At 40.6% G+C, this 24,039-nt stretch overlaps 1 protein-coding gene across 5 annotated transcripts in view; it reads right to left on the reverse strand.

Annotated features, from left to right (window-relative positions):
* The window catches only part of wls (Wnt ligand secretion mediator), a 167,909-nt gene that overhangs the window by 64,518 nt on the left and 79,352 nt on the right, over nucleotides 1-24,039 (reverse strand). For 2 of the 5 annotated variants that reach the window (XM_069938421.1, XM_069938420.1), the window contains exon 1: nucleotides 23,694-23,960. The exons of the other annotated variants lie outside the window; for them this stretch is intronic. In XM_069938421.1, the coding sequence (XP_069794522.1) occupies nucleotides 23,694-23,799 (106 nt within the window). In that variant the 5' untranslated portion in view covers nucleotides 23,800-23,960. Of the gene's footprint in view, nucleotides 1-23,693; nucleotides 23,961-24,039 lie in introns of those variants that run through there. 5 annotated transcript variants of the gene reach the window in all.

The following is a 24,039-nucleotide window of genomic DNA, read 5'->3' on the forward strand; positions in this document are numbered from 1 at the left end:
AATTCTATATTTTTTTGTGTTCCTGATATCTGATAGTCTTTTTCCAATTTTGTTATATCCTTATCTAGACCTTGTCTATCTTACATATTCTCTCAAGATTTTTAGCACAAGAAATAATTTGTCCCCTCAGATAAGCTTTAAGCGTATTCCATATAAGAAAACCGTTGTCAGTGGAAGGAAGATTGTTTTCACACAATATTTCTTTGTCTCTTAATAAATTCACAAAATTCCTTCCTCTTTAATAATATAGCATTAAGGCTTTTCCATTATCGTGATAGTTAACATTAACGGTGAGTGGTCTGATAAAATTCTTGCCAAGTACTCCAGTTTTTACCCCTCTACTTTGTCGCTGGGCAGACAAAAATATGTCATTCCTTGTATGTGAATCATGTACCTTTGAATAGAAACTGTAGTCTCTTACTAAGGGGTTGAGCTGCCTCCATATATCCATTAAATTTAAATCCTTCATAAATGACGATGTCGTTTTGGCAGCTTTCGCTCTTGTTAATGTTCTCACTGATTTGTCCAATATTGGATCTAAACAAAAATTGAAATCTTCTCCAATCAATATATTTTGTCTTCTCCCTGCAGTTTTTTTTTTTGTTTTTTTTAAATCCTTCCTAAAAACTTCACCACAATTTGAGGCATAAATATTCATAAACGTCCATGATTCTGCAGTGTACCATTACAAATCTTCCAGGTTAACCATAACCATTTACAGAGCAGAAACAGCCACGTCGGCCTTTCAAGTCCGCACCGGTTCACTACATCAACTCCACTAGCTCAAACCCCCTGCTATATGAGGGGGATAAATAGAGTAAATGTAGACAGGCTTTTTCCACTGAGGGTCAGTGAGATATAAACCAGAGGACGTGGATTAAGGGTGAAAGTTTAGGGATGATCAGTTAAAATCTCTTCTATTAATATTGGTACATTTTTATTAATTAAAATTACTACACTTCTTGTATTTGATCAAAATGAAGATTATATTACTTGTCCCACATAACTGGTTTTTAATTTTGTATGTTCTAATTTGGCAAGATGTGTTTCTTGTAAAAAGATTATATCTGCCTTTAATTTTTTTTTAAGGTAATGCCAAGACCAGTTTTCTTTCACTTCCCATTAATCCCATTAACATTAAAACTAATTAATTTTAATGCTCTATCCATATTCTCCTTTCTAACTATTTTTAAGAGTAAAATCTGACTCTTTAAATAATAGTGATCTTTAAGAAAAACACACAATGCCCCTGCCCCGAAGGCGATATATATGTAGAGTCCCTGAAAGCCTATTAAAAAAAGCCCATGTAATCTCTGGAGGAAGAAGCCCTTCCTTTATTTTGCTGCTCCTTTCCAGGCACCATCTTCGCCCTTAGACTGGAGATTCCACCCTGCTACCACTCCTTCCAGATTATTTTCCCCCCCCTTTACTGAGCTCTCCATCGCATTTCTATAAACTTTACTTTTAAACAATAAATACAAGATGGTTTTATAAAAATTAAAAAAAAATACAATTTTTACTTCGTTCCATTATAAATATTTTCACAATCTTCTCCCTTGGCAAACTTGATCTTTTTCTCTTTATAAAGTTCATAGAAAGTCTTTCACCTTGTTTTTGGGGGGGGGGGGGGGAGAAGAAAAGGGAAAAAAGACATTGCTGATTTCCTTCTGCTACATCGACCCTCAAATTCACAGAATATATCATTGAGTATTTCAAGTTGTTAAATACGCAGTTGTTGTTTCACATCTTCAAATACTTTTCTTTGTTTAATAAAGGTTGGGCTAAAATCTTGAAAAAAAAGTACCTTTTCATGATCAACTTCAGACAGGCCAATATTCCACTTAGAGTACTACATTTTCACTCATAATACACACATGCATATACCGCATGGGTGTCTTATTCTAAATTCCGACTGACAAAAGCAGTTTGCACATACCAGTATCTGCCACATTTAATCTTCTGCAATTAATACCCGATCAACTTCTCCCAGAGGTGTCAACAGCCCTTTATAGAGATGATATCTTGCTGCAACACATTAACAAACTTTGGAAGGCATCAATTAAATGGATCGAACTCAGATATTTCATTTTAATGAATGTCAAATCCAAGGCACTTTATATGTTAATCTCCTCCCTAAGTGATAGGTCTGGGCAATTTACATTGATATGGTGCAGTGCCCTAGCCAGAATGTCCTGTTTATAGGAATACCATGGTATTCAATACAAAGCGATATTCCCAAGATCAAAATTTCCCACACCCGCTATAAATTGTGCACATTGTTTCATTGCTGCTATTACATTCTCACTATAATTTTCCCACACTCACTAGAAATTGCATCATTCCCACAACCACTAAATTGTGTGCATTCTTTCATTGTGACTATTAGATTCTCATGCTTGCTATTACATTCCCAGACTCGCTATAAATTGCTGATGCATCTTTCCCACAGCTGCTGTAAATTGTGCGTGTTCTTTCAATGCAGCTATTATATTCCCACTCCCACTATATATTGCTGGATTGACTTTCCCACGGCCACTATTAATTGGGCATGTTCTTTCAACATGTAAACATATTTCTGAATAAGTGCGCGCACATACGACGCGCAGGAGGGTGTCTGGTTTGTAAAATACTCATAATGCTTGCATTATAGGCATAAAATTATGGTAGTTCTGGGAGCAGCATCTGATTATCTCCCATTTTTGGTGGTTCAAGTCTCACCAAAATTGGGTCTTTAAAGTAGATTTGAGCACATACCTTCTGACCCTTAGGCTAAGGCTGTGTACTAAATGAACCAAACAAAAAGGCAGCTTGAACTTTGCTTATGGTTAAAAAGTGAGCAGCTTTTACTCTTTTTACACTTAAAAACCCACATTATTGCCATTATACATGACCCATCTCTAGAAACTGTCTTGCTCATTCACACAGAACAGAAGAAATTCTGAGTCAGTGAGTCTTTTTACACAGCAAGCCAGCTTCCTGCAGCAAAAGAGGTGGGACATTATATTTTTTTCCTGTTTGGACCTGACAACAGATTTACACTTGCCCCACTTTACCTCTGATACTACCTTGCTTGGCGGATAACAGACGGGTCTGAAATGACCCCCTAATCTGCCTTTGTCGTGTTTATACAGGTAGGTGAGACGTAGTAAATCCGAATTATACCTGGCTTGAAGTATCAGTGCAAAAAGGGTATCTGGGATACTTTCAACAAAGTTCACATAATTAACATCTGAATCCAGTAGTTTACCTCACATAGACCACCAAAATTATTTATACTTCTTCCCCCATTGATTCTGCACCAGCCAATAGTTATTTTACCTCAAATTGGAAATGCAAGAATCTCCAGCTGCTTCAATGAGTTTTCATTGCTTGAAATTAATCATTCATTTTAAATATAAACACAGCCACAAGCTGTATATAAAGCTCAGATCTGGAATGGGGTGCCATTCCATTTCTGACATTTTCCTCCTAGACCCGTTGTCATTTTCCAGGAACAACTGGCTAATGAACAAGATATTGCGATGACACGTAAACCATGGACATTGCAGTGCATGATTTTCAAATTTGAGGAATAATTCCTCAGCTCATTCTAGGAGTGGTGCATTGACAGCAGAGGGATTATATGTTAATTAAGTGCAAATAAAGTGAGCAGCTACATTCTTAAGTGATTATTGGAAGTAAAAACTTGTCAAACTGGAACTCAGAAATTAAAAACAAAGTGTCAGTGACACTCAGTGGGTAAAAATTGTTTGATGTCAATGTCCTGCATTCCTTAACAATGATGCGGGCAGGAAGAGAGTAGGTCTGAACGGTGAGTTTAGGGAGGTAGGAGCAAAGTTAAAGGACAGGAACTCCAGGATAGCAATCTCAGGGTTGCTACCAGTGCCACACGCAGGTGAGTTCAGGAACAGTAAAACTGAGGATCTACATGAGGCTGCAGGGGTGAGGATTTCAGATTTATTGACAATTGGGTAATTTGGAAGGTAGGGCCCGTTCCAACAGGAACTGGAGGGGCACAAGTATTCCTGCAGGTGCATTTAAACTAGATCAGAAGGTGGAGGGGAACCAGAGTTTAGGAATAGATGAAGGAGACAAGGAAGAAAAAAGATAGTACGGGTAATATTGTTGGCACTATTAGTGATAAGCAGAAAGTTAGAGCTGGAGATCTTAAATGTTTTATTTTAAAGGTAGGAGCATTGCAAAAAAGGTAGATGATCTTAAAACATGGACTGATACTTGGAAATACAATGTTGTAGCTATTAGTGTGACATGGTTGCAGGAGGGGTGCGATTGGCAATTAAATATTCCTGGATTTCATTGCTTCAGGTGTGATAGAATGGGTGATATTATTGTGGTGCTTTGGAAGGATAGATTAGAAGCCTCATCTAGGGAGGCTATCTGGGTGGAATTGAGGAATGGGAAAAGCAAAGTACGCTTATAGGAGTCTATTATAGACCATCTAATGGGGAGTGAAAATTGGAGAAGCAAATTTGTAAGGAGGTTGCAGATATGTGCAGTTAGCACAGGAGTGGTGATTGTGGGAGATTTGAAAAGGAAAATGTATGTATCATGGTCAATGTGGTTTATGGTGTGAAAAAAAAATTAAAAAAAAAAACATGGACTAGGAGACCCATATGGTAGCAGGGCTGGATGGTTTGGAGTTTATAAAATGTGTGCTAGAAAATCTTTTGCAGCAATATAGAAGAGGCAATGTCGGATCTCCTGTTAGGGAATGAGATAGGTCAGATGACAGAGGTGTGTGTTCGGAAGAACTTCAGGAGCAGAGATCCTAATGCTATAAGCTTCAAAATAGTTGTGGAGAAGGATAGGTTTGGACGCAGGGTTGAGATTTTTGATTAGAGAAAGGCTAACTGAGACAATGAGAGAGGATTTAAAAGGAGTTGATTTGTTTTATGAAAAGAATGTAATGGAGGTCATTTAAAGGTGACATTTTGAGGGTACAAAATATTTATGTTCCTGTTGGGTTGAAAGGAAAAGTTAAAATTGAGGGAGCCATGGTTTTCAAGGGAAATTGGAAGCTTGGTTCAGTAAATATAGGCCGGAAGGAGAAAATGATGGGCTTGAGGAATGTAAAAAGGATCTGAAGAAAGAAATTAGAAAAGCTAAAAAGAAATACAAGGTTGCTTTGGCAAATCAGGTGAAAGTAAATCCAAAGGGTTTCTACAGTTATGTTAACAGCAAGAGGATACTGAGGGAGAAAATTGGTCCCTTAGAGTGGTCAGCTATGTGTGGAACCAAAAGATATTGGGGGGGTGCGGGGGGTGTGGTGGAAAGAGATTTTGAAGTATTTCTTTTCTTCAGTATTTACTATGAAGAAAGATATTGAATTATGCAAGGTGAGGGAAACAAGTAGGAAAGTTATGGAAACTGATGATTGAAGAGGAGGATGTTCCAGAGCTTTTAAAAAGCATAAAGGTGGACAAGTCTCTGGGTCAGGACAGGATATTCCCAAGGACTTTGAAGGAAGTCAATGTAGAAATAGCAGGGGGTCTGACAAATGTTTCAAATGTCATTAGTGACGGGGATGGTGCCAGAGGATTGGCAGATTGCGCATGTTGTTCAATTGTATCAAAAAGGTTCAAGTAAACCGAGAAATTACCGGCCTGTAAGTTTGATGTTAGTGGTAGGCAAACTAATGGAAAATGATCTTTTTGATGGTATATAATTATCTGGATAGACATGGATTTTGTGCGTGGGAGGTCATATTTGACAAATCTTATTGAATTTTTTTGACGAGGTTACTAGGAAAATTGATGAGTGTAAGGTGGTGGATATTGTTTATATTGAGTTCAGTAAGGTCTTTAACAAGATCCCACACAACATTAATTGGAGCGACTTCATCTCCAACATCGAAGTACTCGAGATGACAGAAGCCAACAGCATCGAATCCACGCTGCTGAAGATCAAACTGCGCTGGGTGGGTCACGTCTCCAGAATGGAGGACCATCGCCTTCCCAAGATTGTGTTATATGGCAAGCTCTCCACTGGCCACCGAGACAGAGGTATACCAAAGAAGAGGTACAAGGACTGCCTAAAGAAATCTCTTGGTGCCTGCCACATTGACCACCGCCAGTGGGCTGATATCGCCTCAAACCGTACATCTTGGTGCCTCACAGTTCGGCGGGCAGCAACCTCCTTTGAAGAAGACCGCAGAGCCCACCTCACTGACAAAAGACAAAGAAGGAAAAACCCAACACCAACCAACCAATTTTCCCTTGCAACCGCTGCAACCGTTTCTGCCTGTCCCGCATCGGACTTGTCAGCCACAAACGAGCCTGCAGCTGACATGGACATTACCACTTCATAAATCTTCGTCTGCGAAGCCAAGCCAAAGAAAGAAGAAGGTCTTTAACAAGATCCCACACAGAAGATTAGTTAGGAAGGATAAATCGTTAGGTGTGAATATGGAAGTAGTAAAATGAATTCAACAGTGGCTGGATGGGAGATGCCAGAGAATGGTGGTGGATAACTGTCAGGTTTGAGGGCGGTGGCTAGTGGTGTGCCTCAAAGATCTGCACTGGGTACATTACTGTTTGTAATATACATTAATGATCTAGATCTCACATGTCAAACTCTGGCCCGCGGGCCAAATTTGGCCCGTGATATAATTGTATTTGGCCCGCAAGATCATTTCAAAAATGTATTAGAGGTGGCCCGCCCTGCAGTGAGTGCCAATGCTGTTTTTTTGGTAATGTCACCCCCACCATCCTTCCCCATTGTAACACGAGAAATTGTAACACGAGAAGTCTGTCAATGTCATCAGCCGGCAAGCCAGTTGGAAGGCTCCCCGCACAACCAGTCACTTCTCCCACCTGTCGAGCGGTACGGCGGATGGGCGAGCGCCTGTGATTTCCTGTCGGCACAACGGGCATGGCAGGCTGCGCACGGCCCCCGGGCAGCGCGAGCCCCGCGCGACTGGCACCGGACGGCCCTTCCACAGCGCGAGCACACTTCTCCCGGTCACCACGGCCTTCAGCACTTGCACGCGCGCAGACCCCAGGAACAGCTGGTTCGGCCCTGCACGTGAAGAGAGAGATGGTGGCTGTCCGCAAAGGCTGATCGGCAGCGCGCTGGGCCTGAGTGGGTGGGTAAGCAGGGGTGGGCAGAGGGTGTAGGTGAGGAGTAATGGGCAGGGGAAGTTATGGTGGTGCGAGGGGCAGTTAGAGGGAGGGATGAGTAGAAGGAGGGGTGGATAGGGAAGAGGTAAAAGGGGAGGGGCAGGGCGAGTAGGGGAGGGGTGATTAGAGGGTGAGAGACGGGTAGAGGGAGGAACAGGTTGAGGGGAGAGGCAGTAGAGGGGCGTGTATAGGATGGGGTGGGTAGAGGCAGAGCGAGTGGAGTGAGGGGTGAGTAGAGGTTGGGTAAAGGACTGGTCAGGTAGAGGGATGGTGGGTCGAGGGTGAATAGAGGCATAGAGCCTGAGGAGTGAGCAGGAAATGCTGAGTCCTGATGCAGGCCAAAATGGACACAGCCTGTGAATGCTGACTACATCTCCACAAGGACCAAATAGGTTTCCCTCAGGTCAAGCAATGGGTGAACTTGAGCTACCTACTCCTGACCTGTAACATTATCCTCCTAAAGTTGTATCCTAAAGTTTAACATTACATATGTTGAAAGAAGAGAAAACATGCAGATGTTGTTGAAAATTTTCAATAAATATTTAGTTCGGCCCTCGACTTAGTCCAAGTTTTTAATTTTGGCCCTCCGTGAATTTGAGTTTGACACCCCTGATCTAGATGATGGGGTGGTAAATTAGATTAGTAAGTATACAGATGATACTAAGATAGGTGGAGTTGTTAATAGTGTTTATTCTTAATGAAGGTGTATTAGTTAAGGCATTGTCAGAGTGAATCTTAGGCAACCGGAAAATTTGGATATCCAGAATCTGCAATCCTACAGGTACCAGATACTGGAGATTTTTATTCTAGTAGCAGACCTGGAAATAATCTCAGCCATTTACATCAAGCATCATTACTCTGAAAAATATGGCAAGAAGAATTAGAAAATGATTTCTAGTGAGCAATAGATATTCATTTTAATATTTGCATTTTTAGATAGAAATAACCATGAAATTCCTCCTCTAACACTCCCTGCACTAAAACACTGTTACCAATGAAAATATTGGCAGCACACGATTACAATTCATTTTTTTTTTTGTTTGCTCAATTTCAGAAACTGGAGCATGAAATTCTATGCTGACTTTCTAAGGCAATACAAAAACCATCTTTTTGAAGAGACAATAAACCTAATTGTTTCAAGTAAATGCAGGATCGCAGGCATTGTTTCAAAGAAGGTTGAGGGACCTGCCACCCTGTGCTGAAGAAAATATTCAATCACCAAAATTTATATTTTCCCCATTGTGGGATCTTTCTGTCAGAAAACTGGTGCCACACTTCATTCATACAACAGTAACCACATATAAAAAAAGTACATTATTAACTAAAGACAGTCAAGGAAAATCAAATAAAAACTCTGGGTGCTGAAATTCTGATACAGGAAGAGAAAATACTGTAAAAACTTGGCAGGTGTCTGCAGAGAGAAAGTTAATTTTTCAGGGTGAATCAAAATACTCTTTCCCCCTTTTATTCATGGTTCAACTGTAAATTTGTTTTGACAGAATTTCCTGTGAAGTGCCACAGCATTAAAGACTATCTATAAAATGCAAGCATTCATGGCAGAAACCTCTCCTGGAAAATAAAGACAGATTTACAAGGAGCAAGAAACTGAAATATACACAAGAGTTATGTTACGAGCCCAGAGGACCCAAAAACCCAGCAACAATAGTCACCAAGACAAATGGTTATTTAAACAAAAGTTGCTTTTAATGATCTTTAAACATGAAAATATAATCAAACTTCAACTTATCTCTATTGACTTAACTAACCTAACTTAACCCTCTTCTAATTCTAAGCACACATGTGTGTAAGTTCAGAAAAGTTCTTTGGTTCACAATCCAATCTCACTTTTCATTCACTGGTTGCAGGCAATTCTTATACAGTGCACAGAATTTATCATTTACAAAGTTCACCAGGCTTTGGTGCTTGAAAGATATATGGTTACCTCTCAGTAAGGTTTTTGTTGGTTTTCAGTGAGAGATTTGTTGTTCTAGGACATCCACAACTGATCAGCCACTCCAGTGTCTTGCTGACAAAACTTGCCCCTTCAAGGTTCTCCAGAAGATAACCTCTTTCTTTCAGGTCACCACTGAGTTCCTTTTTGTTTCTTTCATTCCAAGTGAAATGTTAAGACAGCCAGTCCTCTCCTCTTGCAGGAACCACAAGGGCTTTGACCAGGCTGTCTTCCTAATAGGCTTGCCAGCTTGTCCTGTTCCAGTCCCAGCTACTTCTGATATCTGCCACATTGTACACGTGATCTGTCTCTCTCATTAACTGAGAGAAAACCTGTTTGACTCTCCTGCTTGCAAAACCACATGATCCTCTTACAACAGCAAGCTCTCCACCAGACACTACGTGGCTCCAACAAATTCTTTCATTTGTTGCCTTTTGTAAACAGTCCATTAGTGAAGTCTATTAAGCATTCTTCAAAGCTCTTACAAAAGCTCTGGAGCCGATACATCTACCATGGGGCAGAGCTCCATTATTTTAAATAAGATCTGTTTTAAAGTGTTTGTATGTGACCTACTCTAACAAACCTTTCCCAGTTTATTTCCCAAAAACATCTGTCACAGTTGAAGGAGCCAAAAAATCCTCATACATGCTTAAATTTGTACAGAAATAAATTCAGACATACAGCATCCCACAAGCCCATGCTTCCAAATACACCAATTAACCTACAATTCGCGTATATTTTTGATGGGTGGGAGGAAACCCACGCAGACACGGGGGAAACATACAAACTCCTGACCTACAATGCTGGATTTGAACCTGGAACGCTGGTGCTGTAATAGCGTTTGGCTAACTGCTATGCTAACCATGGTGCCCAAGTCAATAGGCAAATAGCCACAGGAAGCATCTTACTCACTTAGCAGGTCTATTCCCTAATAATGAAGCATAAGAACATAAAAATACTCATGTATTGAATTCTAGAGGGTGTACAGAAAAAAAATGTTGGAGAAGGATGCAGAGTTGGGAAATGCTGGAGGTACACAGTGTTAAAACAGCCTGACCACTCACTCACCAGAACAGCAGACACACAAATGGGAGGAAAGGGTTAATCTCCATTAGGAGAGATATTGTTACAAGACAGCTGATTGATAGACTTTTATATGCAAAGGGAGTAGGGATATGAAGCAAATTGGCTGTGAGATAAAAGATCAGTTATGATATTAAGAATTGTAAAGCAGACAAGAGATTGAGCCTTCCCCATGTCCATTTCATAAGTTACACATTACAGTCATCACCAGGTTTTGTACATTGTAGTATCAGTAGAATATCAGTCAACCCAATGTATTAGAATCAGAATTTATTGTCATTAACAAGTGTCATGAAATTTGTTGTTTTGCAGTAGGACAGGTGGAAAATTTCTAGAATTAAAAAAAAAATAATTCAGTGCAAAAGAAGAGAAAGTGAGGTAGTGTCTGTAGTTCATTGTCCATTCAAAAATCTTAGAGCAGATGGGAAGAAACTGTTTTTGTTGGGTGTTCGTCTTCAATCTCCTGTACCTCCTTCTTGATGGTCGCAGTGTGAAGGCATGGCCTGGGTGGTAAGAGCCCAAGGATAGAGGCTGCTTTCTTGAGACACTGCCTCTTGGAGATGTCCATGATGGTGCTGGCTGATTTTACAAATCTGTAGACTTTTCCTGTCCTGTGCATTGCCATCTCAATACCATTCAGAGCCAGCTCTTCTGCGCTTGACGTCCTGCTTTGCGGAAACTGCCAAAATGTTTGGCCTGGAAGTCAGCCTGAAGAAAACTGAGGTCCTCCATCAGCCAGCTCCCCACCATGACTACCAGCCCCTCCACATCTCCATCGGGCACACAAAACTCAAAACGGTCAACCAGTTTACCTATCTCGGCTGCACCATTTCATCGGATGCAAGGATCGACAATGAGATAGACAACAGTCTCGCCAAGGCAAATAGCGCCTTTGGAAGACTACACAAAAGAGTCTGGAAAAACAACCAACTGAAAAACCTCACAAAGATAAGTGTATACAGAGCCGTTGTCATACCCACACTCCTGTTCGGCTCCGAATCATGGGTCCTCTACCGGCATCACCTACGGCTCCTAGAACGCTTCCACCAGCGTTGTCTCCGCTCCATCCTCAACATCCATTGGAGCGCTTTCATCCCTAACGTCGAAGTACTCGAGATGGCAGAGGTCGACAGCATCGAGTCCACGCTGCTGAAGATCCAGCTGCGCTGGGTGGGTCACGTCTCCAGAATGGAGGACCATCGCCTTCCCAAGATCGTGTTATATGGCGAGCTCTCCACTGGCCACCGTGACAGAGGTGCACCAAAGAAAAGGTACAAGGACTGCCTAAAGAAATCTCTTGGTGCCTGCCACATTGACCACCGCCAGTGGGCTGATATCGCCTCAAACCGTGCAACTTGGCGCCTCACAGTTTGGCGGGCAGCAACCTCCTTTGAAGAAGACCGCAGAGCCCACCTCACTGACAAAAGGCAAAGGAGGAAAAACCCAACACCCAACCCCAACCAACCAATTTTCCCTTGCAGCCGCTGCAACCGTGTCTGCCTGTCCCGCATCGGACTTGTCAGCCACAAACGAGCCTGCAGCTGACGTGGACTTTTACCCCCTCCATAAATCTTCGTCCGCGAAGCCAAGCCAAAGAAACCAGACAGTGATGCAACTAGTTAGAATGTTCTCCACATTACACCTGTAGACATTTGCACGAGTACTTGGTTACATACCAAATCTCAAACTCCTCATGGAGTATAGCTGCTGGTGAACCCTCTTTGTGATTGCATCAACATGGAGGCCCCAGGATAGACCTTCAGAGATGTTGAAATCCAGGAATTAGAAGTTCTTAACCCTTTCCACTGCTGACTCCTCAATGAGGACTTGTTTGTGTTCTGCTGATTTCCCCCACCTGGTCCACAATCAGTTCCTTAGTTTTGGTAATATTCAGTGAAGGTTGTTGTGATACCACTCAACCAGCTGATCTATCTCAGCCCTATACACTTCCTCCTTGCAGTCTGTGTATTCTGCTGATGAACGTGGTGCCATTGGCAGATTTGAAAATGGCATCTGAATTGTGTCCAGCCACTCATTCAGAGGTGCAGAGAGTAGAGTAGTGGGCAAATCACCCATTTTTGAGGCGCGCTTGTGATGGGTGTCAGTGAGGAGACATGGTTTTCAAATTGCACGGATTGTGGTCTTCTGATGTGGACATTAAGAAACCAGTTGCAGAGACCCAGGTTTTGAAGCTTTCTGACCAGTACTGAAAGTATGATGGTGTTGAAAGCTGAACTGTAGTTGAAAAAAAAGTAAGCTGATGTGTGTTGCTTTGTCTAGGTGATCCAGGCCTGAGCAGAGAGCCAGTGGGATTGCATCTGCTGTGGAGCGATTGTGGCAGTAGGCAAATTGCAGTGGGTCCACAGCTTTACTTGGGTACGAGTTCATTCTGGCCATGACCAACCTCTCAAAGCATTTCATCATAGTAGATGTGGGTGCTATTGAGTGATGGTCGTTGAGGTAGCTCACTGCTGAGCTCTTCTTGGGCACCAGGATGATGGATGCCTGGTAGGAGTATTACATTATGCAACATTTTGTTGTTATTGCCCCTCTAATTCCTACTTTATTATCAAGATCATTAAGAGGTTAGTAAACACCACATTTGCTTTTCAGTTTATGCTTCCACTTGGGGTATTTTATTCAGCACCTTTAATGCAATTAACTAAGCCACGTTAACAAAATCTGACAGAGGAGATACCAGGATAGCTAACTAAAAAGTCAATCAGGAAGATTTGAGAGGAATTTGCAGTTGAATGTGCAGTTGTGAATAATGGTTTTAAACAAAAATCAGGAATGCAGTACAGGAACAGTACAGATATCTCCTAAAGTGGTTGATATGGCAGAAGATACAGAGGCAGAGAGGAAAGAGACCATCAGTAGAATTGACAAGAGTGAGAAATATCTAATCAATGTAAAATGGAAGCAGCATGACACACATTGACTCTCTCCCCATTGATGGAATTGAGATGGCGGTTAAAGTTCAAGGGCAAATTTATTGTTAGAGTACATGAATTATATCACATAGAACCCTGAAACTCTTTTCCCTGTGGGCCAGGCAGTATATTTAATTACTGACAACTAAACTGTACTCTAAAAGAAATATAAACAAAAGAAAATGGAAAAACTTGATTAAGCAAATAAAGAAATAAAAATTCAGTAATTAATAATGAGCAAAGTAAGAGTCCTTAAATGACTCTCTGAAAGAGGCAGTTGTTCAGGAGTCTGATGATTGAGAGGTAGCAACTATCCCTGAATCTATGCCTCTTTCCTGATGGCAGCACTGAGAACACAGCATGCCCTGGGTGGCGTGGATCCTTGATTGCTGTTGCTCTCCAACAGCAGTGTTCCATGTAGATGTTCTTGATGGTGGGAAGCTTTGCCTTTGTTTTACTGAGCTATGTCCACTATTTTTGCCAGGCTTTCCACTCAGAGGTATCGATTCCCTCATACCAAGCCAAGATAGAATCACTTTCTATTACACATCTATGGAAGTTCACCAAGGTTTTTGATTACATACCAAACCTCCGTAAACTCCTGAAGTGCTTTTTTCACAATGACATTAGCATGAGGGGTCCAGGAAAGATCTTCCAAGATAGGGACTCCCAGGAATTTAAATTTGCTCACCTCTCCACCTCTGACACCCCCCCTTCCACAATGATCACTGGATCGTACACCTCTGGTTTTCTTTCCTAAAATTTTCAATCAGACCCTTGGTTTTGATGACATTGAGTGAGATGTTCTTGTAAGAACACCATTCAGCCAGGTTTTCAATCTCTCTCTTGTATGTTGATTCATCGGCCCTTTTCATACAGCCAATTACAGTGTTATTGACAGCAAATTGGTGCGTTATTGTTGTACCAAGCCACTTAGTCTTTGGTGTAGAGCAGGTAGAACAGGGGAACAAGTACACAATCCTGTGGTGCTCAGTGTTGATGTAGATTGTGAAGATGTTCTTTCTTACTGATTGGGGATTGGAGGTGAGGAAATTTAGGATCCAATTGTACAGCAGGGTTTTGAGGCCCAGATCTTAGAGTTTGCTGATTAGTTTTGAGGGGAAGATGGTGTTGAATGCTGAACTGCAGTCAATCAATAGCACACTGAGGTATGCATCTTTACTGTCCAGGTGTTCCAGTGTGTGTGTTGAGTCAGTGATATGTAATTTGCCATACACCTACTGTTGTGGTAGGTAAATTGAAAGGATCCACATCACCACCCAGAGAGAAGCTGATGTGCTTCAACACCAACCTTTCTAAACACTATCACTGTGAGTGTGAGAGCCACTGATTGAGTCATTTACGCAAGTTACCACACTCTTCTTGGGAATCTGTACAATTGAAGCCTGTATGAAACAGCTGGGTACCAGACCCAGCCAGAGTGAGATGTTGAAGATATCCGTGAATACACTAGCTTGTTGGTCAGCACAGGTTTTTAAGTACTCAACCAGGTTCTCCATCAGTGCCGGATGTTTTCCTTTGATTCACTCCTGAAGGCAGCCCATAAATCACTTTTGGATACTGACAGTAAAGAATTATCAGGGGTTTGGGTGTGCAGCAGTTCTTCCTTGTCCTGGTAGTCAAATCAGTTATGCAAGGCATTAAGCTCTTCTGGGACTGAAGCTTTGCTGTCTCCTACTGCAATGGATTTGGTTCCAAGCAGGTCCTGCCACAGCGGTCACAGCCTTTCTCGTTTCTATTCTCATATGGAATCTCTACTTCAGCTGGGGGATGGCTTTTCATTTGTCAACCCTGCATCTTATGTAGTGTTCTTGGTCTCTGGAACGATCAAAACTACATGGTATTAAATGTAAAATATCTCACAATATCAAATACTGAACATCTTCCCAATTCCAGTTGATGGTTTGTTCAGAGACAGTATAGAATTTAGCTCAAATGGCTCATTGATCCTTAACTCCCATTCTCTCCCCCTCCTTTTTGAAAGTGGTAACACTGTGAAGTATGGTTCCCCAGGCATCAACTTTAAAAGATTATTCTAAATAAGTTTGGTGTTAAAATGTAAGATTTTAATGAGTTTTACTCTTTCCTGTCTTATCTTAAGCATGTCAACATTGATTAAAGTCTTGGTCCCTGTGGCCCATACTGTTTTGATTTTTTACACTATTCATTCTACTCAATTAAGATCATAACTGAATGTGGATAACCACTGAACAAGCAAATTAAAAAAATGCTGCTTCAATTCACTAACTTACTGCATGAAAGTAACTGATAATAATTTAGAACATTTCAGATAATTAGCAAGAGAGCAAAGCTTTCCTCATACATTCTTGGAAGAAGCAGCTTTTAAAAATGATTGAGCACAACTTCACAAAAGATGTCACTTTTTTCCTAATTTTTCTGCAGGGTTTATCAACAGTAGATGAATTGCTGCTGGTCTACATTCCCAAGTGCACCATCAGTTTTTGTTGATATGTGGCATCAAAATGTGGCTGAATGAAATTAAATATTCAACAGCTTTATGTATATAAAAAAGCAGGAAGTATCCATCGCTCTCTGCCCATTTCCCTGAGCAAATACTTAATTGCACCACTTTGTAAAAAGTCAGAGATTATAAAGGTCTCCTCCTCAATTCTTAGCAGACCCACTGCCCAGGGACTCATCCTTCATATCTGCTATCTCAACCACGCAATACATGATTCACTTCTGGTCCAATAACCTCATATATGCACACTTACCAAAGATTACTGGATGGGGATTTGAAACAAATACCCCTACTGATTTTCTCCTTCATTATATTTAAAATGAAACATTCAAAATTACTGTGGTCGATTGCAAGTTCCCAACAACCATCCCAGCCAAGATTAACAATTACTGCTCAAGCAGAAAATAAAACTTAGTATTCTAATTCTGATGGTCCCAGAGGCTTCTAGATGAATGTTGCTGAAGTTTTTTTCCAATCAAATTTATTACCCCTTTATGCTTCAATAGTTGCATAGCCATTGGAAAATTTAGACTTTCAAAGGAATACAAGGTCACACAGATTTAATTCTCTTATAAATACTTCAGTAGCATCATTTTTGCTCACTAGCTCTTCAATTTTAATTTTGTATAAACAAAGGATGAGCAGGAGGCCCTGACCTACTGAGTTGCTCCAGCAGTTTGTTTTTGCTTACAAAGGAAGGTGGGCATTTTGATCTCATGTCTAATCCTCTGCTTCCTTTAAATGGTTTTGAAGATTTGTCTGCATACACTGGAACCTTTGGGAAAATCCTCTAGTTCTTTTTAAAATCGACATGCAAATACTTAACCAAAAGTAAAAACCTGATCAATAATATCACAGAGAGAGAAATACCTGTGATAAACAAATTATAGGCATAGCACATTCTATGCATGATATTTAACAAGCAAATTTATTTGGAAGATAGTCAACTTTAACACAGTTGTTTGGTTTTTTGATTGGAAAAAGAGTACATTGTACACTGAATAAATTCAGCAGGTGCAGAGCAAACCAAGAAATGGAGTCAGTCATCATATATATAAAAAAATTTTTTTTTTTTTTAAAAATAAAAGTTCAACTTTCCTTGCAGAAGAATTGTGTCCAGTGATTCTAATAAATGATTTGCAAACATCACCCACTTCTACTGAAGGTTTGGGTTTGTTCAGATCAAGTGCCATTTCTTTCTGAGAGTTCCAGGCTAATTAAATGGCTGCAAGCTTTTCAACCAAGAGGGGACACAGCTAATCAAAAATCCTACTCTCAACAGACATGTAGCTATATTAGACAATGGTTTATCATTGTAGCTACTAGAAAATAATCAACACAGAGACAAAGTGTGACAAACATTACACACCTGTCATTAGTTACTTAAACATTTGTCTGTAATAAGTCATTACAGTTCAAAGGTTTAAATTTTATTTTCCCCAATGGCAGAAAATGTCATTCATTGACGAGTTTGAAAATTAACCCATGAACCTCAAAAGGCCCATAAATTAAAAATGTAGATCAAAGGCAGGGCTATACAAAATTGCCTTAACTGTCTAAATACAAGGTGCAAAAATAAAACCAAGATTCTTATTTGCTATTGCATAGCATGCGCAGTCCTCAGATATAGCCTCAGTCAATGAGAACAAGATGAGACAACAGTCCAGTTAAGTGGTTCTTAAAATAATCGATAATAATTTTGGAGTTTGCCCTTAGTAAACAAAAGTATCAAGAATTCCTTCAACAAACATTGTTAAATAGAAATTTGTCCTCAATACACTTCTTACCTCAGCAAGGACAACTACATTCTACTTTACAGCACCAACATTTCTGCAAGCAAAATTCAATAGCATTTGCTTATCCAGATGACATGTTAAGCGAGTTTCCACTTTTTAAATTTTAATGATAGAGCATAGTAGAAGCCCCTTCTGGGCCATGAAAACCATGTCACCCAATTAATCTACCAAACCTTGTACATTTTGGAGAGTGGGAGGAAATTTTTAATTCTGGATTTGAACATGGGTCACTGGCACTGCAAAAATGTAGCACTATCCACTATCCCCTAAAAGGCAAAACTCGTAATGCATAGGAATTATTGAATTATAATGGCACAAAGCAGTCTCAGAGTGTTACTGTATATGAAACAGGCCCTTCAGCCCAGCATGTCCATGCAGACCATCAATTATCCATCTGCACATCCCATTTGTAAGCTATAATTCATAGGCTTCTATGCCTTGACAATTTAAGTGCTCATCTGGATAAGATTCAACATTCAATTTATTCTCATTGTAGTAAAGCAGCGTCATATTACATGAAATTTATTTTGCCTGCTGAAAGGCAGACAGATTTGTCATCAGCAGAAATTGCCTGAAGTGCTTCTTACAGTCAGAGAAAGAAGCAAAAGAGAGTTCCCCCAGAATCACCGAATGTCCATAGATTTGCCTCCAGCACTTCTGCACACAGAGTCCAGTTCACCATGTTCATGAAAGAACACATATCCACCAAATTCAGAGGGAGTGCATTCACACCAAGAGAAAAAGTTCTTCCTTAGATCCTCTTAAAAAATCTTGTTGCCCCAAACGTGTGCATCCTCTTGATTTTAACCACCTCTGTGAGGGAGAAAGCTTTACTATCTACCCATATGAAAAAGACATATGGGATGTTACCTGTTATTAACCATAGCACAAAATATAAGGAGTTCTTTATGAATAGTAATAAAGAATATTGAGAAGACCATATTGTTGTTTAATTGCAGAAAGTCCATCCTCAATCTCCTTCACTTCAAACCCAGCCTCTCTAGTCCTTCCTCTCAACTCAAACACACCCATCACAAGAAACATCCTGGTGAATCTTCACTGCTCCTCCCCCCCAGTTTGATCACAGCTGCCCAACAACATGGGGAGTTAAAATACACACAGTATTCCAATTCTGGTTTTACAATGCTAATTCTTAACTTCCCCTTTTGTAGTCCATATCCCAGTTAATGAAGGCTGCCTTCTTCACCCTCTTATCTACCTTTGCTCCTACTTCCCGGGATTCAAGTATTCCTTGGTTCTGGTTTCATTCAGTCCATTCACTGTACATTTAAAAAAAAATGCTTTCCTTAAATGCCTATCCAAATCCTTTAAATTTCTCTTTTTCCCCAATTATCCCTGCAAGCAGCGAGTTTTAGTTTAAAAAAAAACACTTCACGGGGAATTAAAGCAGAAAATACCAGAAACCATCAAAGAATCTTTGAACTAAAATATTAACCATTTATATTTCTATCAGAAGCTTCTTGATCTGGCATTTTGTTTTATATTAGATTTTCATCATCTCCAGTTTTTATGAATTCTGCTCGGTGAGGAAGGTTTCTCTTTCTCCTATGACTTGTCTCAGACCTTGAAGCATCTGCTAATGGGAGCACTTCCAACAAAATCATCAAATCTTTCAATGTTGGTTGCCTCAAGGAAAATAACACCAGTTTTCTCTACCTATGTATTCTTAATCTCAAATTCTAGCAAATCTTTCCTGCAACTTCACAAGTACATTTCCATTCTTCCTAACATGTGATGCCCCAAATTGGAAGCAATACTGTTTATATAAAGAATCCTGACCTTGCACCCTATACCTCAGTCTATGAAACCTTCAGAATCCCATGTTTAACTCACCACTCCTCACCACGTTCTTTCAACAATATAGGCACATAAAATCATGCAATTTCTTCAGTACCTATAAATGTAAATTTCGACATACAGCACAGTAACAGACCATTTCAGCCCATGCTGTCCAATTTACAGCCAATTAACCTACATCCCCAATATGTTTCAAATGGGAGGAAACCAGAGCTCCTATGGAAAAACCAAACAGACAAGTGGAGATCATACAAACTCCTTGCAAATTATTTAGTATTATATTAGTTCATTTTGTTTATTTCATTATTTTTCCACTTCTGCCCTGCCCACTCTGCCACAAGACAGAAAGCCTCACCTTGTCCTCACTTGCCCCCCAGTCGCCTCTGCATCCAACACAAAATAGAGAGAGTGCAGAGAAGGTTCATGAGAATGTTGACAGGATTTCAGGGTCTGAGTTACAGGGAAAGGTTGTGCAGACTGGGGCTTTTTTCTCTGGAGCGTAGAAGATTGAGAGGGGACTTGATAGAAGTGTTTAAGATTTTAAAAGGGACAGACAGAGTAAATGTGGATAGGCTTTTTCAATTAAGAGTGGGGGAGATTCAAACTAGAGGACATGGTTTAAGATTGAAGGGGGAAAATTATAAGGGGAACATGAGGGGAAATTTCTTTATGCAGAGGGTGGTGGGGATGTGGAATGCCTTCCGGCAGACGTGGTCGAGGTGGGATCATTGGTTACATTTAAGGAAAGACTGGATCGTTACATGGATAGGAGGGGACTAGACGGGTATGGACCGGGTGCTGGACAGTGGGACTAGGAGGGTGGGGATTTGCTACGGCATGGACTAGTAGGGCCAAACTGGCCTGTTCTGTGCTGTAAGTGGTTATATGGTTATTATCCTCTGCAATTTTCACCATCTGCATGTATCCACCACCAGACATATCTTCCCCTCTCCACTTTTTGCAGAGGCCCTCCCTCCGTGACTTTCTTATCTACTCATCACTTCACACTAATCACCCCCTCAGTATCTACTCCTATGACTGCAGGAAATACCTCACACCTCCTCTCTCACCACCTTTCAGTGCCCCAAACTGTCCATACAAGTGAAGCCACACTTCACTTGCGAATCTGCAGGGGAAATCTACAGCATCTAGTTGTGTCTGCCTCCTCCTTGGAGAGACTGAATGCAGTCTGGGAAGTTGTTTATTTGAGCATCTTCAGTGTCCACTGCCAAACTGAGACAACTCGCAAACCCTTCCCCAACACTTCACCTTTTTTTCCTCTTTGCTCTCCCACCTATATCCACACATGATCTTCCCTCTCCCCCTTCTTCCTTTCTCCACCTAACTTTTTTAAATTCAGGCTTAACAAAAGGTTCAGGCTTGAAATTTTGATTATATACCTTTGTATGCCATGTGACCTACTGAGCTTCTCCAGCATTTTTGTGTATTAGACTTCAATTTTACAGGCTGATAAAAACACTTGTTCACCACAACTCTGTTTTTCTTATTCATGCACCATAGAACCATTTTGCTAACCAACCTTCCAAATAGAATTTCTGACAAACATTTTCAAAATTCCAAGTAGATTTTACTACATCCCCTTCATTGTTGATATAAGGTCAAACACAAATTGCATTTTATAGACAAGTATCGACTCTGATTATAACTTCTCCAATACCGACTAAGTAATGTCATTTTGTTACTTATTCCTACAGCTTCCTTGCACTCAGAATGAACCGACTAGCCCACAGTTGCCAGACTGTGTCCCTTTTTAAAGAGGGATATGAGATTTGCTATTTTCCCACTCTGCTGACACCTTCCCACCCCATTCCAATCAGTGATCAAGTTATATCCCTTCTGGGCCAAGTGACTTCTTTTACCTTTAAACACTACTAATAATTTTTTAAAGAAGTTTTCTTCCTTTGGATTAGTTCTACATCTGCTGCTATTCTTCCTTGGTAAAGAGCAAAACAATACATTGTTCTGCATTTTGTTCCCTTCTAGGAAGGCACCATAACCTGCAAATGAAACATCTTTTTAAAACAAAAATCATCCAGTACTCCATTGCAATTTTGGTTGCCAACTTATTGTTCCACTTCACCCCAGCCAGATCTCCTCCCACTGAATTTAGTCCTACTCTCTTTAAGTACATCTATATTAGTTCAAACAAACTCTCCATATTATATACTGAGCAGATGCATTAAAAAGTGGAGTAGACATTAACACTTCCTGGCCCTATACCTCTTTTGAACCCAAGACAGCCAAGAACCAACATGGCAAAACAGAGCTGTTCTCATGATCTATCTTCTATGATAGCAACCACACGAAACATTATTTGGTAAATTCTCTGCTGAAGATTCATCGACACATGTCAAAATCTTGCTGGGTCCAAACTGGTGAGCATTGAAAGTGTTTGGGATTGGATAAATTACTACTTTGATAGGTAGGCGCAAAGGAAATAAATCACAAACTATAATTTCTAGATCATTCACTTACAAAATAAGTTCCGGCTTACGCAATTTTCACAATTGGAGCAGTTTTGGTATGGAATTTGTAAAACGTCTGTCAGGGTTCTGAATACTTACATTCCAACAGCAGACTTAAAATTTAAATTTAGACTTACAGCACAGTAACCCATGAGCCCATGCTGCTCAAATATCCAATTAACCTACAACCCCCGTACGTTTTGAAATATTCTCACTGCTATCTTCATATCTTCCATATTCAATTACATAAAAACACTGCACTGTCTTGCAGATTTCACAAATAGAAATGGTATGATAAAAAGGGGCTAAGCAGGTGTGAAAGTCAAAAGAGTTAATGTAACACATTTAAAAATGTTCAGGAAAACAAGGTTTGTATTCCAGCAATGTTGCAATATCCAAGAAGTCTTTGGGTGTATTCATTTCGATGATTATTACGCTGGATTTGTGATGGGTCTGGAGGGAGAACTTGTGTTTTCCCCATACATTCGGTTTGAGATAGAGGGGTGAAAGCACTTGAAAATTACAGAGTAGTTTTAAGTTTATCTCTTGAGAAGAAAAAATAGGAAAATATGAATAAATAAAAGGGCTGGGAGATCAAGCATTTTTTTTCTTTTAATGGGCACGTGCATTTAAGAATTGCTTAAAGATGTTTTTTTTCGAAAAGCATTGGATTGGCAAAAACCCTCGATCACCCCCCCCCCACCCATTTCCCATTCTCTAAATAGTATACAAATGACAATATTGTTTCCACAGGCCATCGAATATCTTTATCAGAGAAGAAAAGAAAGAAATTAAAGGAGGATGGAATTTAAATGATACCAAATTCATTTATTTAAATTAAATTTGAAAATCAGAAATCTCAAAAGACCTTGTTCGGTTGTGGTCATTGCCTTTTTGGGGAAAAGTACTCAATGCACTATTAATCTACCCTCCTCTCACTCCGCCTTGCCACACAGGTAGATCGATTCTCAGGGCAACAAACGATGCCGCCTCGATCGTACGGTCAGTCACCTCCGACAGGGCTGCGCTGGACGACATCCCCGAGAAAAGAATTCGAAGCTTTAGAACGAGCTGGGGTATTAATGCCGAGGCTGCGTCGACAGCAGGGGGGGATGCCATCAAAACGGGGAGGGAGGAGAATTTGGGGATCCCCTAAAACAGCCCTCCTCTGCCACTCGCCTCAATGTCCAGTCTCCCCTCCCCCCCCCCTCCCCCGTCCAGGAGAATTTGGGGATCCCCTAAAGCAGCCCTCCTCTGCCACTGTGACCCGTCTCCCCCCACCCCACCCCCGTCCTTCTCCCATCTCCTAGCGCTCTCAGAACGCCCGAGAGTCTCTGTGGGGCTCTCCGATCTCGCCTCGATCGCAACTGAAAGCATTGAAGTGTCGCCAAAAAAAGTTCCCAAACTACTGGAGAACAATAGAAAACTTTCAAAGGGTTTGATGTTACTAAAGAAAGTAATGATGTTCAAAACGAAGAGTCTTTTTAAAGGGCATTTTTTAAAAAAAAGATCACTTCGACTTTCCAAATTTTGTCTACATTTTCAAAGCCTCACACACAAAAAAAAACCACTGCAATCCACTCGCGCAGGTTTCAGCCCTGATCATACAGGCGTAACCAAAAATCGACGGGAAAACTTTGAGGTTTAATTCCACCTCCCTCCAATAATCATCTTATCCTGCCATGGAATTTTCTTCTAAAATATATTCAGGCTGAGACGAGGGGAAGTGTGCAGAAGATTGCCTCTTGCCTTCCTTCGTCGCCTTGTCGCCATGCTTCATTTTGCCCTTTTAAAAAAGTAGCTGAGACTGAAAGTAGGCCAAAAGTTTTCTTCCACTTTACGCACTAGACTGAACCGCTACAAAGAGCCCATGCAGTTCCTCTCTCCCCAACGACAATGGCAAGACTAATTAGATCATAGTACGTTGCTACCGATACTGTAATAAATAGCTAACAAAAGAAAACGACAAGCAGAAGCCACTTACCGATCAAACCTCCTACCAGAAAGGAAATTACTTGGAAAACCAGCAAAATCCCTCCAACAATGCACAGCTTCTTCGTGCTCATATTTTCTATAATTGCGCCTGCCATCTTTTATTATTTTCCTTTCACTCTTTTCCGGCTGTAACAGTAACTGATTAAATTGACTCTAATTCAATTAAAGCAGGGATCTTGTCCAACCACCCGAGAGCTGTGATTCTGCAAATGAGCTCGCTCTCTCTCTCTCTCACACACTCTCTCTCTACGCTTTTTTTTAAAGGGGCGCTGTGGAAACCGACAACACACATACACAAAAAAATCAATCACATGACTTGCCCGAATCCGAGATAC

Source organism: Narcine bancroftii, chromosome 5, assembly GCF_036971445.1.
Source record: "Narcine bancroftii isolate sNarBan1 chromosome 5, sNarBan1.hap1, whole genome shotgun sequence".
Lineage (NCBI taxonomy): Eukaryota > Metazoa > Chordata > Chondrichthyes > Torpediniformes > Narcinidae > Narcine > Narcine bancroftii.